This window comes from Mytilus galloprovincialis, chromosome 2 (assembly GCF_965363235.1).
Source record: "Mytilus galloprovincialis chromosome 2, xbMytGall1.hap1.1, whole genome shotgun sequence".
NCBI classification, from domain to species: Eukaryota; Metazoa; Mollusca; class Bivalvia; order Mytilida; family Mytilidae; genus Mytilus; species Mytilus galloprovincialis.
This window is the reverse complement of record NC_134839.1, coordinates 85,425,002-85,438,126: the sequence shown is the minus strand read 5'-3', so window position 1 is coordinate 85,438,126 and position 13,125 is coordinate 85,425,002. Positions and strand designations below refer to the sequence as shown.

General features: G+C 33.4%; 1 protein-coding gene across 7 annotated transcripts in view; it reads left to right on the top strand.

The window, feature by feature from the left end:
• LOC143064676 (outer dense fiber protein 2-like) overlaps positions 1-4,957 on the top strand; it is a 52,535-nt gene extending 47,578 nt beyond the window's left edge. For all 7 annotated transcript variants that reach the window (XM_076237673.1, XM_076237675.1, XM_076237679.1 and 4 more), the window contains 2 exons: positions 476-568; positions 1,346-4,957. In XM_076237673.1, coding sequence (XP_076093788.1) covers positions 476-568; positions 1,346-1,510 — 258 coding nt within the window. In that variant the 3' untranslated portion in view covers positions 1,511-4,957. The remainder of the gene's footprint in view (positions 1-475; positions 569-1,345) is intronic.
• Positions 4,958-13,125: the final 8,168 nt, after the last annotated feature.

The window sequence follows — 13,125 nt, the reverse complement described above, 5'->3', positions numbered from 1 at the left end:
CTACATACTGAAAATTTTGCCCTATGACTATATGTGTCTCAATATTAATTATTTTGATAAAATGTTAAAACAATATTACATAGAACTGTTGATCATTCACTGGTCTTCCTTTCACGTGTATCAACCTGCTCAGCCTCAAATCACCTAAAACCTTAAGACATTTTTTCTCTGGGTTAGCTTCTTCAGCAAAAAAAAAAAATTAGGTAAATTCACAAATGCCACACAAATACAATAATAAAGATATTACTACTTGTCAATATGTAACACTGCTGAGCTAGTTCACTGTTTACTCATGGAACAGGAGAAAAGCTTCATTCTAAAGTTTGGACAAATAAATTGTATATTTTTCTGACATTGTGCTTTTTGTATATGCACATATGATTCCAGGATTGTAATGTCAACCTGGGGATCATTGTGTGTCACCTTGTTTCGTTTTTGTCAGTCAGTGAATTTTTGCTTAATAAATACATTTCAGGAAAGAACATATCAAGCCAGAATTACTGATTTGGAATCTCAGTTAAGTCAAGCCAGAGCTGAGATCGCTAAAGTTAGACGAGAGAAAGAGGAGGTAAAGGGAATCTTTTAAATGGCCATGTCTATAGTAAATGTAATACCCAAAGACCCAATGACCATGTGTGTTATGTTGTTCACATTTTATTAGGAAGTTCATGTGTTCAAGCTTCTAAATAAGTGATCAAATTTGATGTAATTATTCACTTGTATAAATTCAAAAATATAATAATCTTTTATAGTGCACCCAGATGAAGACAGTTTAATTTTTTTATCACCTAACCCAAAACTCAAGTGTGAGCTTTTGCAATCACCTGGCATCAAGTCATTGTTGACTTTGTTCAGCAACAATTACAAAGATCTTCTCCCTGAAACTGCTGGGTGAATAAGGAATAAACTTAGCCACGATCATATTTTGAATATCTTATTTAAAGAAAATGTTGATGAACCTGCGTACTGAACTTACCATCAAGTTAAAAATAGAGCAATGGGTAATATTCTGATATCCTGAAAGCAGTTGTAGAGACAGTAATATCTGGTGGGCAGAAATGTTCAGACTGTCAATACCTACCCACTATAGAAATAAAGAGAGAAGTGGTATGATTGCCAATGTGACAACTGTCCACCAGAGAGTGAAATTCTCAGAAGATCATGTAAAGGAGTTATTGCCCTTCAGTAACATTGGACAAGTCACTTGCCATTTGCATGGGGATATTTTGAATAAAAAAAAATGTGCACAGACTTTATAGTTATAAGTACATGATGAATTTTGACTTTATTGTTTGAAGTTTTGAAGTGAAGGAAATTAATTAATAATTATATGAATCTTTTTCAGAGTGAAAGAAAATTTAATTCCCGATTATATGATATCAAAGACAGATTAGAACAGTCCCACAGCACAAACAGAAGCATGCAAAACTATGTACAGTTCCTGAAAAATTCCTATGCTAATGTATTCGGGGACAGTGTTACCTCATATCCACCTACACCAATAAGCTGAGACATAGATTGAAATATTAGCTCAAACTATAGTATTATATCATTAAAAAGTTAGTCTCAAGAATAGAAAGAGTAATACAAGGTTGTGTATTGAAAGAATCTTAAACAAAGTAGACTAAACCGATTTTATACAATTTGTCAGATGAATATTTGTTGGTAGAAATAATCACAAAAAAGTTTAATGTGAATATGAAAGGTTGTGTCTATCTGGATGTTATGTATACTGTTGTCATCTGTTTGACATTTCTACATTAAATTTTAAAGATGAGTTCTGTATACTGACATGTAGTTGTCCCTAGTCCATAACATAATAACAATGCTTTAAACCCATTGCAGATGTGTAGCTTTTTTATTGATAAGTTTTAAACAATAATCAAATATTTGTACTTTTATTTCTCTTTATTTATTAGCATTCTGCAAGTATAATTTTATTAGAATCACAAAGTTCTTTTTAAATTTCTCTACAATACAAACAAAACTTTTGATACTGTAGTTAAGATTTGACAAGAAAGTATCTCCTGTATAAATTGTAATTCTTATCATGACAAATCTTACCACAAAAAAATAATAGTAATATTTCAGAATACCTTACAATCAAATTTAGTCTTAGGATTTATTTTTGAAAAGATATTTTGCTTTTCTTTTATTATTTTTAAAGAAGCAACTTCAATTTCTTATTTGCAAGGTGAAAGATAGATATTTGTGTTGATTTTATACATTTCTAAGTTAGAATAAAATGAAGAAAAGCACTTAAATCTTTAGAATAAACAACTATACTTCACTAGTCTTGATATAAAGGAATACTGGTGAAAAAAATTATGTTTTTTGTCAGAAATTTGTAAACAGTTTTTTCTAATAGGTTAATTTTGAACTACGAAACACTCATAAGATTAAAACAATTATAACACAACAGAGGCATGGCAGCTTCATTGCATATTTTACATACTGCCAGTTTTAAAAACAGGACTGCAGGTCATTCTACATTGTATTGTCTGTGATATTTTTATTGTGTTTATTTATCTACTTTTATATGTATATTTATCCATTATTTTTAGCTCACCTGGCCCGAAGGGCCAAGTGAGCTATTCCCATCACTTTGCGTCCGGCGTCCGTCGTCGTCGTCGTCGTCCGTCGTCCGTCGTCGTCCGTCGTCGTTAACTTTTACAAAAATCTTCTCCTCTGAAACTACTGGGCCAAATCAAACCAAACTTGGCCACAATCATCATTGGGGTATCTAGTTTAAAAAATGTGTGGCGTGACCCGGTCAACCAACCAAGATGGCCGCCACGGCTAAAAATAGAACATAGGGGTAAAATGCAGTTTTTGGCTTATAACTCAAAAACCAAAGCATTTAGAGCAAATCTGACATGGGGTAAAAATGTTTATCAGGTCAAGATCTATCTGCCCTGAAATTTTCAGATGAATCGGTCAATCGGTTGTTGGGTTGCTGCCCCTGAATTGGTAATTTTGAGGAAATTTTGCTGTTTTTGGTTATTATCTTGAATATTATTATAGATAGAGGTAAACTGTAAACAGCAATAATGTTCAGCAAAGTAAGATCTACAAATAAGTCAACATGACCAAAATGGTCAGTTGACCCGTTTAGGAGTTATTGCCCTTTATAGTCAATTTTTAACCATTTTTCGTTAATTAAAGTAATCTTTTACAAAAATCTTCTCCTCTGAAACTACTGGGCCAAATTAATCCAAACTTGGCCACAATCATCTTTGGGGTATCTAGTTTAAAAAATTTGTGGCATGACCTGGTCAACCAACCAAGATGGCCGCCACGGCTAAAAATAGAACAAAGGGGTAAAATGCAGTTTTTGGCTTATAACTCAAAAACGAAAGCATTTTGAGGAAATCTGACATGGGATAAAAATGTTTATCAGGTCAAGATCTATCTGCCCTGAAATTTTCAGATGAATCGGTCAATCGGTTGTTGGGTTGCTGCCCCTGAATTGGTAATTTTGAGGAAATTTTGCTGTTTTTGGTTATTATCTTGAATATTATTATAGATAGAGATAAACTGTAAACAGCAATAATGTTCAGCAAAGTAAGATCTACAAATAAGTCAACATGACCAAAATGGTCAGTTGACCCGTTTAGGAGTTATTGCCCTTTATAGTCAATTTTTAACCATTTTTCGTAAATTAAAGTAATCTTTTACAAAAATCTTCTCCTCTGAAACTACTGGGCCAAATTAATCCAAACTTGGCCACAATCATCTTTGGGGTATTTAGTTTCAAAAATGTGTGGCATGACCTGGTCAACTAACCAAGATGGCCGCCACCGCTAAAAATAGAACATAGGGGTAAAATGCAGTTTTTGGCTTATAACTCAAAAACCAAAGCATTTTGAGGAAATCTGACATGGAATAAAAATGTTTATCAGGTCAAGATCTATCTGCCCTGAAATTTTCAGATGAATCGGTCAATCGGTTGTTGGGTTGCTGCCCCTGAGTTGGTAATTTTGAGGAAATTTTGCTGTTTTTGGTTATTATCTTGAATATTATTATAGATAGAGATAAATTGTAAACAGCAATAATGTTCAGCAAAGTAAGATCTACAAATAAGTCAACATGACCAAAATGGTCAGTTGACCCCTTAAGGAGTTATTGCCCTTTATAGTCAATTTTTAACAATTTTCATTAATTTGGTAAATTTATGTAAATTTTTACCAAATATAGTTCTCTGTTACTAATGGGCAAAGTTCATTATAGATATAATTGTAAGAAGCAAAATCGTTCAGTAAAGAAAGAACTTCAAACACATCACCATCACCAAAATACAATTTTGTCATGAATCCATTTGTGTCCTTTGTTTAATATGCACATAGACCAAGGTGAGCGACACAGGCTCTTTAGAGCCTCTAGTTATTTATAATTGCAATTATGATAACTGTGTACTAAATAGATACAAACAGGAATGATTTTGTCAATGATAATCATGCAAGATAATAAAAAAAAAAAAAAAACAATATAAAAATTGTACCAGTAATTAGTCTGAAATAATGTAAAAAAAATGAAATAATGTCAGGTTTAACTGGTATTTTTTATGGTTACACCAATGATTATTTACATCTCTAAAGTTAACGAAGGGAGACATATTTTGCCTTCACTGTCTGTTGGTATCTCATTTACATTGCCTGCTACAACATCAAATCTCCTAGACTTAAAAAAAAAATAATTTACTTTGAAACTTAACATAATATCAATGTTTATTAATTTTCATTAAGGCTTTATGACAGTTTAGGTATAATTCATATCTTTCCAGTTATTTTACAAAAAAAATCTTTAATTTGTACAGTCAAATGTATAAATGTTATCATTAAATGCCTAGTACTGCATATAAATTTCCCAATGTGTAAAATCTGACCAAACCATTACTGCATTTATGTTTGTTTTTATCTGTATACTAAATTTAGAGAAGAATAAAGAATTGACCATGTTTTGTCTTTATTTCTTTTTTTTTATGCCATAAATTATTGCATATGTGTTGTGAAGATAAGTACCTCACATAAGTTTAATTTCTAAAGACATGGTTTTGTTTTTCTTGTGAACAAAGTTTAAATGCAAAATTATTTTGCTCTTTAGGCTCCAAATATTTATACAATGAATAAAATTGAGAATGGAAATGGGGAATGTGCCAAAGAGACAACAACCCGAAACCTTTCTAAAGAGGTGTTGTGCCAAAGCTATTTAACTTAATTTACTTTCATGATATAAGTTATTACATTGTTTAATGCAAATAGTTTGTGCAGTTCATTTTTGTATTTCATAATTCCCGCAATATTTTGGTAATGATTTTACCGGAAGTTCGTAGCACATTTTATGTTGTCATTCTCGACTCAGGTGTTATGCGGAGTAATTTTCATAGGAATGGAATAACAAATCATTTATATATGTTAAAGTTGTATGGAATTACCCTTTACACATTCATTTATAACGATAATCTTTCATAATTGTAGTCTTTTGCTACACAGCGTCCATGTTTACATTGTAACCGTTAACCGGAAGTAGGGAATATCTATTTTTGTGTATTCACTTTGTAAACTAGGTCGACTATAGTCAGTTTCAAATTTGGATTGCCAACGATCAGCTGCTTTTAGAAACGAACTTCAAAATATATATAACTTCACAGATTAGTTATTTTATAGGTAATTGAACACATAGAGAATATTTAACTATTTATTGTAAATTGCAATACATTTCACATTTATTTCTGTTATAATAAACGGAATATATTTTACACCAGTTTTCATTCATTGCTTTGAATTTGTAGCGCCGACCACTTATTAAGTTTACCAAGGATTTGTATAGTAACTATACAAATCCTTGAGTTTACCAATTTCAAAGCAATGAATGAAAACTGGTGTAAAAAATATTCCGTTTATTATAACAGAAATAAATGTGAAATGTATTGCAATTTACAATATATAGTTAAATATTCTCTATGTGTTTAAAAATTTGTATCTCTACCTGGCAAGTTCAAAGATTCCAAAGAATATTCTCATTCGTATGTTGAGGAATACTTCCAGTCAAAAAGATCACAAACTTTTTTATGCCCTGCCGTACCGGAGTTAGCATTAAGTTTTATCCTTGTCTGTATGTACGTCCGACAAAATGATTGCCATTCTCTTACTTTGGCTTGTCTCAACTAAATGTTATGAAACTTATCAGAGTGCTTATAACTACAAAATACAGATCAAGTTCGAATTTCGGTGACACCACTTTTACTGTTCTAAAGTTATGCCCCTTTACAAATGAAAAAGTTGCTGATTTTTTTTGTCTGTTTCTAACTTTAGTTTGCCTCAATCAAATGTCATAAAGCTTATACACAATGCCCATTACCACAAAATACAGTTCAAATTTGAATTTTTGAGGCATCACTTTTACTGCTCGAGACCAAGAACATTCAGAACAGCCTCCTACAAGAAAAAAATGGCTCTAGATTTATATGAAAACAAATTTGAATCCTAGATCATTGACATGCCCCCTCCTCCCTGAAACACTTGATTCTTTTTGTGGAATGGAGGTATAAACAATCAAGAGTGCTCACACTGAAATCTCTTACCTACTTTACTGACCATTGATTCTATGTTGAAAATCTTTTTAAAAGATAAAGGTTTAAATTCAAGTATTACATAAACTTAACATTTTTAAAGATCTACAAAAATATGGTCAAAACAGACAACTTCACCTTACAGTCATTCCTTACATCATGTATAGTTGATTTATTGAAAACAAATAAACACAAAAACTTAAGATTGACAAATGAACCACAAAGATGAGATCATGTCAGATGACACCTGTCGGACATTACTTGCACATCTTTTAATCATTAAATACACCAATATATAAAAAAGAAGATGTGGTATGATTGCCAATGAGACAACTATCCACAAAAAACCAAAATGACACAGACATTAACAACTATAGGTCAAATATAGTTGACCTACTTCTTATAGTATTTGAAAAATAGAACAAAACACAAAATTAACATATATAAGGACAATGATACCTGTGGAATAGACAAGCATACATTATTATTATTCCATACACCAAATATTTTAAACTGACCTTATTGCTATTAGAACTTGAAACACAGATCAAAACAACAAAAAGTTAATATTGACCAATGAAGGATGAAAATGAGGTCATTAGAAATAAGAAGATGAAGTATGAGTGCCAATGAGACAACTTTCTATCAAAGTCACAATGTGTAAAAAGTGAACAATTATAGGTCAAAGAACGGACTTCAAAGTTCAAAGCTATAGTTGGCCCAAAAAAATGATTAGTGTAAAGCAATTCAAAAAGAAAAACCAACAGCCTAATTTCTATAAAACTGAGAATCGAGAAACATTTATGAACCACATCAACGAACGACAACCACAGGTTCCTGACTAAGGACAGGTGCCAACAAATGCAGCGGTTTTAAACGTTATAACAGGCTTCACTCAAACCTGAAGTAGTAGTGGAACATAACAACAAAGAAAGACACTATAAAATATCAATTGAAATGGCTCGACTCAAGGTCAGATGATACCTGGAGTGCTGTACAGACATGCACATCTTACAATCATGCATTCCATACACCAAATATAACTGACGTATAATTGTTTAAATTACTTGAGAAACAAACCTAACATTACCAACTAATCTATTCGTGCCGGGCAACGAACCATGAAAATGAGGTCAGATCAGATGATACCTAACAGACATGTATACCTTAGAACTATTTCATACATCAAATATCGCTATTAGAATTTGTAAAACAGACAAAAACACAAAAACTAAACACTGACCAACGAACTATGAAAATGTGGCCAAGGTCAGATGATATCTGCTAGACAGACATCTACACCTTACGATTATCCCATATACCAAATTAAGTTGACCTATTGCGTTAAGTACTTTACAAAAAGAGCAAAGGACAAAAACTAAACATTTACCAGTGAACCATCATAATGAGTTAAATCAAAAAACAAAATCCAAGCAGTCACTGGACCATGGAAATGAGTTCAAGGACAATGGAAATATAACAGTTGGAAAGTTCGTAACATAAGGTATGAAGCTTCCAGGTCTTCTACCTTTTAAAATATAAATCTTTATACAAAAAGTTTTCGCAGGCAAGATAAATAAAAACACAGACATTTTTCATACTTTTCCAAAAGTTTGTTCAATCATTAATAACTAATACACGCCTAATCCATGCGTAACCCATTTCTAAGGGGTTAAATCGAAGTTCACATGAACACGGACTCAATGAGTTCGAATTATTCACTTATAAGTCAGCAGCAATGTCTTTTAGCTTATTTTGACGAAATTAAACCTTCTTCTTCTACCGGATAATGGTCACAATCAACTAACTGAATATTTTGCCATGACTTCAGTGCGCATACGGACACCTCCCCCTCCCCCAATATTGTTTGATTTAGTTCAGCTTTGTCACCGAGGCTTTAAAAGCCTCGACTGACGGCGCCGACACTTCCCCAGGAGGGAGACTGTTCCAATCTTTGATGGTTCGTGGAAAGAAAGAAAATTTCCGGTAATAATTTGATGATGCTGGAATTTGGAAGCTTCTGTCGTGCATATATCTTGACAATAGTTTAGATGGAATCAAACGATCTTCCTTTGTCACAGCTTCAGACGTGAATGTGCAGCCTAGGTATTTGGCGCTTTTGACAGGTTCTAAAGTGTGACCATGTAGTTTGTATGATGTTGCAATGGTGTTGTTTTTCCGGCTGATGATGAGTACATTGCACTTGTCTGGGTGGAAGGCCATTTTCCATTTGGTTTCCCATATTGCCAATTCATCTAGATCTTTTTGTAGGCCGTTGGAATCTTTGTCGTTTGATCTTGTAAGGTAAGCTATGGTGTCATCAGCAAATAGGCGAATAGTAGATTTAATTCCATCAGGCATGTTGTTGATGTAAAACAGGAATAGCGAAGGCCCACTAGGACTGGGCCTTGAGGTACCCCCGATTCTACATCAATATGTGATATGCTCTCCTCATACACTACTACTGCTTGTGTCCGATGTGATAAGAAGCTAGCAATCCACCTAATAGTATTAACCTTTCTTCTGATTCCGTAGTGACTCACTACTAGTGTTCGAGTTTGTGAACGAGTAAACTGTGACCAACTTTATCGAAAGCTTTAGAGAAATCCATAATTAGTACGTCTGTCTGTTTACCTGCACTCATGTTTTTAGTGATGTCGTCCACAAATTCAATTAGTTGGGTTTCACAAGATCGTTTGGAGCGAAAGCCATGTTGTAATGGGTAGAGAATTTGGTGGCGATCTGCATGGTTCATGACAGGGCTTAATTGTGATTATGTGCTCTATGAGTTTGCAGCATATACAAGTCAGAGATATTGGTCGGTAGTTCTCTGCTCTATATCTATCGCCTTTCTTGAAGACTGGGCTAACATTGGTATTCCTCCAGTCAGATGGTACATCCCCTGCTTCGATTGATGTTTGGAAGATCAATGTGAGTATGGGGGCTTATTCCTTCGCCAGTTCTTTCAGTAATATTGGTCTTATGTTGTCAAGTCCTGCTGCTTTGTTTGGATTGATTTTTATAAGTAATTTTAATATACCATTCTCTGTTATGGTAAGTTCCTGAGCGGACGGGTATTTTCCTGACATCTGACATCGAGATGAGAACTCATGCTGGTTGTATGTCTCTTTGGTGGAGAAAGCCGATTGAAACTGTTTATTAAGGATGTTTGCTTGTTCTACTGGGTGTGAGTGTAGTAGTCCCTCACTTCGTAGTGGTGCCACTCCACGGCTCTCTGTACGTTTATGTTTTATGTACGTCCAGAACTGTTTCATACTAATGTATGGATTATTTTCCTCTTTAGGTGTTACAATTTTCTCAATATAATTCCAGTATGCTCTGCGAAGCTCTCTCTGGACCATTTGCTTGGTTTCTTTTAATTCGGAGGTAATTTTTTGGACTCGCTTCTCAAAGCGAATTATTATTTCACTATTTCACTTAGAATGTCAACATTTGAATTAAAACAAAGTCTAAACCATTTCATTGACTGATTCGATTCACAAAAACTACTTCTTATACAGATAAACACGACGATCAAGATATGTTTATGTCGAGCCTTCGACGTTTGTTGTAGAAAGCTCTACATAGGGATAGTGATCCGGCGGCGGCGTTAACTAAGTTCTTAAAAGTTTTATAATTTAGAAGGTAGAAGACCTGGATGCTTCATACTTTATATCTAGATGCCTTATGTTATGAAGTTTCTGTTTGTCACATGTCCATTGTCCTTGATCTCATTTTCATGGTTCGGTGACTACTGAAAAGTTGAGATTTTTTAATGGTAATTTCTCTCTTATGAGTAATAGGATAGAATGAAATGGTAAAGATCGATACATTCAAATATTTGGCTAAATGACGTTTCTGATGAATGAACATCTCGAAAAACGCATCGGTCACAAACTATCAATGAGTGCATAACCAAATGCAAAAGCACTTCATTCTGACCAATTCCAGAACTAAAACAAGCTCTTTTTGTGTCGGGATGTATAAGTACCCGGCCACGTCCACTTGTATTTTTGTCCATCTGATGACTTAAGCCTTTTACAACTGATTTTTATAGTTCATTCTTATGTTGTACTGTTATACCACTGTCCCAGGTTAGGGGAGGGTTGGGATCCCGCTAACATGTTTAACCCCGCCACATTATTTATGTATGTGCCTGTCCCAAGTCAGGAGTCTGTAATTCAGTGGTTGTCGTTTGTTTATGTGCTACATATTTGTTTTTCGTTCATTTTTTTTATATATAAATAAGGCCGTTAGTTTTCTCGTTTGAATTGTTTTACATTGTCTTATCGGGGCCTTTTATAGCTGACTATGCGATATGGGCTTTGCTCAAGTTGTTGAAGGCCGTACGGTGACCTATAGTTGTTAATGTCTGTGTCATTTTGTTCTCTTGTGGACAGTTGTCTCATTGGCAATCATACCACATCTTCTTTTTTTATATTTTGAAATAAAATCTATGATTAATAACTTTATGCAATTCTGAAACAGACCCGGGGCCTATTCCACCGAGTAGCAGCTGCAAATATAAAAATTTTCTAAACGAACTGTGTTGATTTTACCTTGGGAATAACCAGGGTTTTATTGTTTCTAGAAGAATATTAACAAACTTTAAAAAAATAGTCAGATACTTATATACCGGTACTATATCTCAACACGTAAACAGACAATATTTATAAAGAGGTTTCAATTGCCATATATAGTTCTCTGTGTTCTAATACCGGTTTGCAATGAAGGAATTTTAGCATTTCGCGTAATATAGATGGTCTTCGCACACCAACCTTAGTGCTCTTTCTTCGATATTCTTATTTTTCTCAGTAGAGTAAAGCCATGCTTAAGGGCAAAAAAAGAAAATTGCTAAAAGAAATTAATATATGGAATATAGTAAGCTGATTATAGATACTTTGTCGGTTAAAATTAGGCGACACACGTTAACGAATATTTTGTTGCTTGGGTGCCTTAATTTTCTGCATATTTTACCAATGTTAACCAAGATTTAACTAATAATCAATGCATGTCAGTTTAAAGAAGTTTTATAGTTGATTCTCGTGAGAGATCTGCATACATGGATTTTTTATACGTCTTAATTATTCCCAACTGCTTAAATTGGAAATTTGTCCGAGTTTGAATACATTTTTGTTTATTTTGAAGCATTCAATAAGTTTTGAGGACTCTGATTCTAAAATGGCAATTTGAGGTTTTTTTTTTTTTTTTCGTTCATTGCATGTTATTTACATAAATGAGTCATAAATCTTGATAACACGTTAGATGTCTCGTTTGCATTTTTTCGTGTCGAGGCTTTTATAACCTATATTATACTATACATTGCTGAAGGCATCATATAGCTGCTTACATTTACGTCATTTGGTCTCTGGTGAGAAGTTGGCAATCATACCACATATTCTATTTTTTTATCATCTGGAAATGTTTGTGCTTCGGATTCCTTTTTATTTATTGAGAAGGTCGGATTCGAAGAGTTTATACTTTCAAAAATTCTTTTAAACTAATTAAAATATTGATCTCTGATTACGTTATACTACATACATGTATTTAATTAAAATATTGATCTCTGATTACGTTATACTACATAACGTAATCAAAGATCATTATTTTAATTAGATTGACATTCTTTATATTTTGTTCCCTACGTGAAATTCTTTATATTTTGTTCCCCACAACAGTAGAGTAAGTCTTGGTGAATAGACACCAAGTGAGCATTGCAGGCTTCTTTAGGCTTATATTTGCTTTAGCACTTTGATTTCTCATTACAAGAGAGGCGAAAGATACTCAAAAGGGCAAGCCAAAAATAAACTGACAAAGCCATGGCAAACAAAGAAAAAGTAAAAAAAGCCCAAAACAGTATACAAAACACAACATCAAAACTAAAAACTGGGCAACATGTACCCCACTAAAAACCGGTGCATTACGTTTGCGCGTATTACCATTACATTTGCGCGCAGCTTTTTATTACAATTGCGCGCATTTTTTTGACAGGTAAACCCAGGTAAAATACAGGTAATAATACTTATTTAATTAGAATGAAATTCAAAACAGTGTGGCTGTGGCCATTGATTGACACATTAAATTCATCCATTGACTGGGACAATTTAGGTGAACGTTTGTATGTAACGACCATTGCTCACTATGTACTTTTTAAAGACACTTAAACTATGGGGTCACCAAAAGTTCTCAACACCTTAATAAAGTAATTCGAAAAATTAATGAGAAATAACACGATGTTTTGATTATATCAATTATATAAATCAAAACATAAAGGTTATTCCTGATTAATTTTTCGAATTATTTTATAATTAAAGGCGTTAAGAAACCTTTGGTGACCCCACAGTTTAAATGTCTATCGCAGGTACGTCGTGAATAGTGGTCGTTACAGAAAAACGTTCACGTAAATTGTCCCAGTCAATGGATGAATTTAATGTGTCAATCAATGGCCACAGCCACACTGTTTTGAATTTCATTCTATAATTTGTTCAATTATTAACAAGTATAAGTTCTCATTCCGTTAGTGTTAGTCGCCAGCTCACCAACGATGAGGTTAA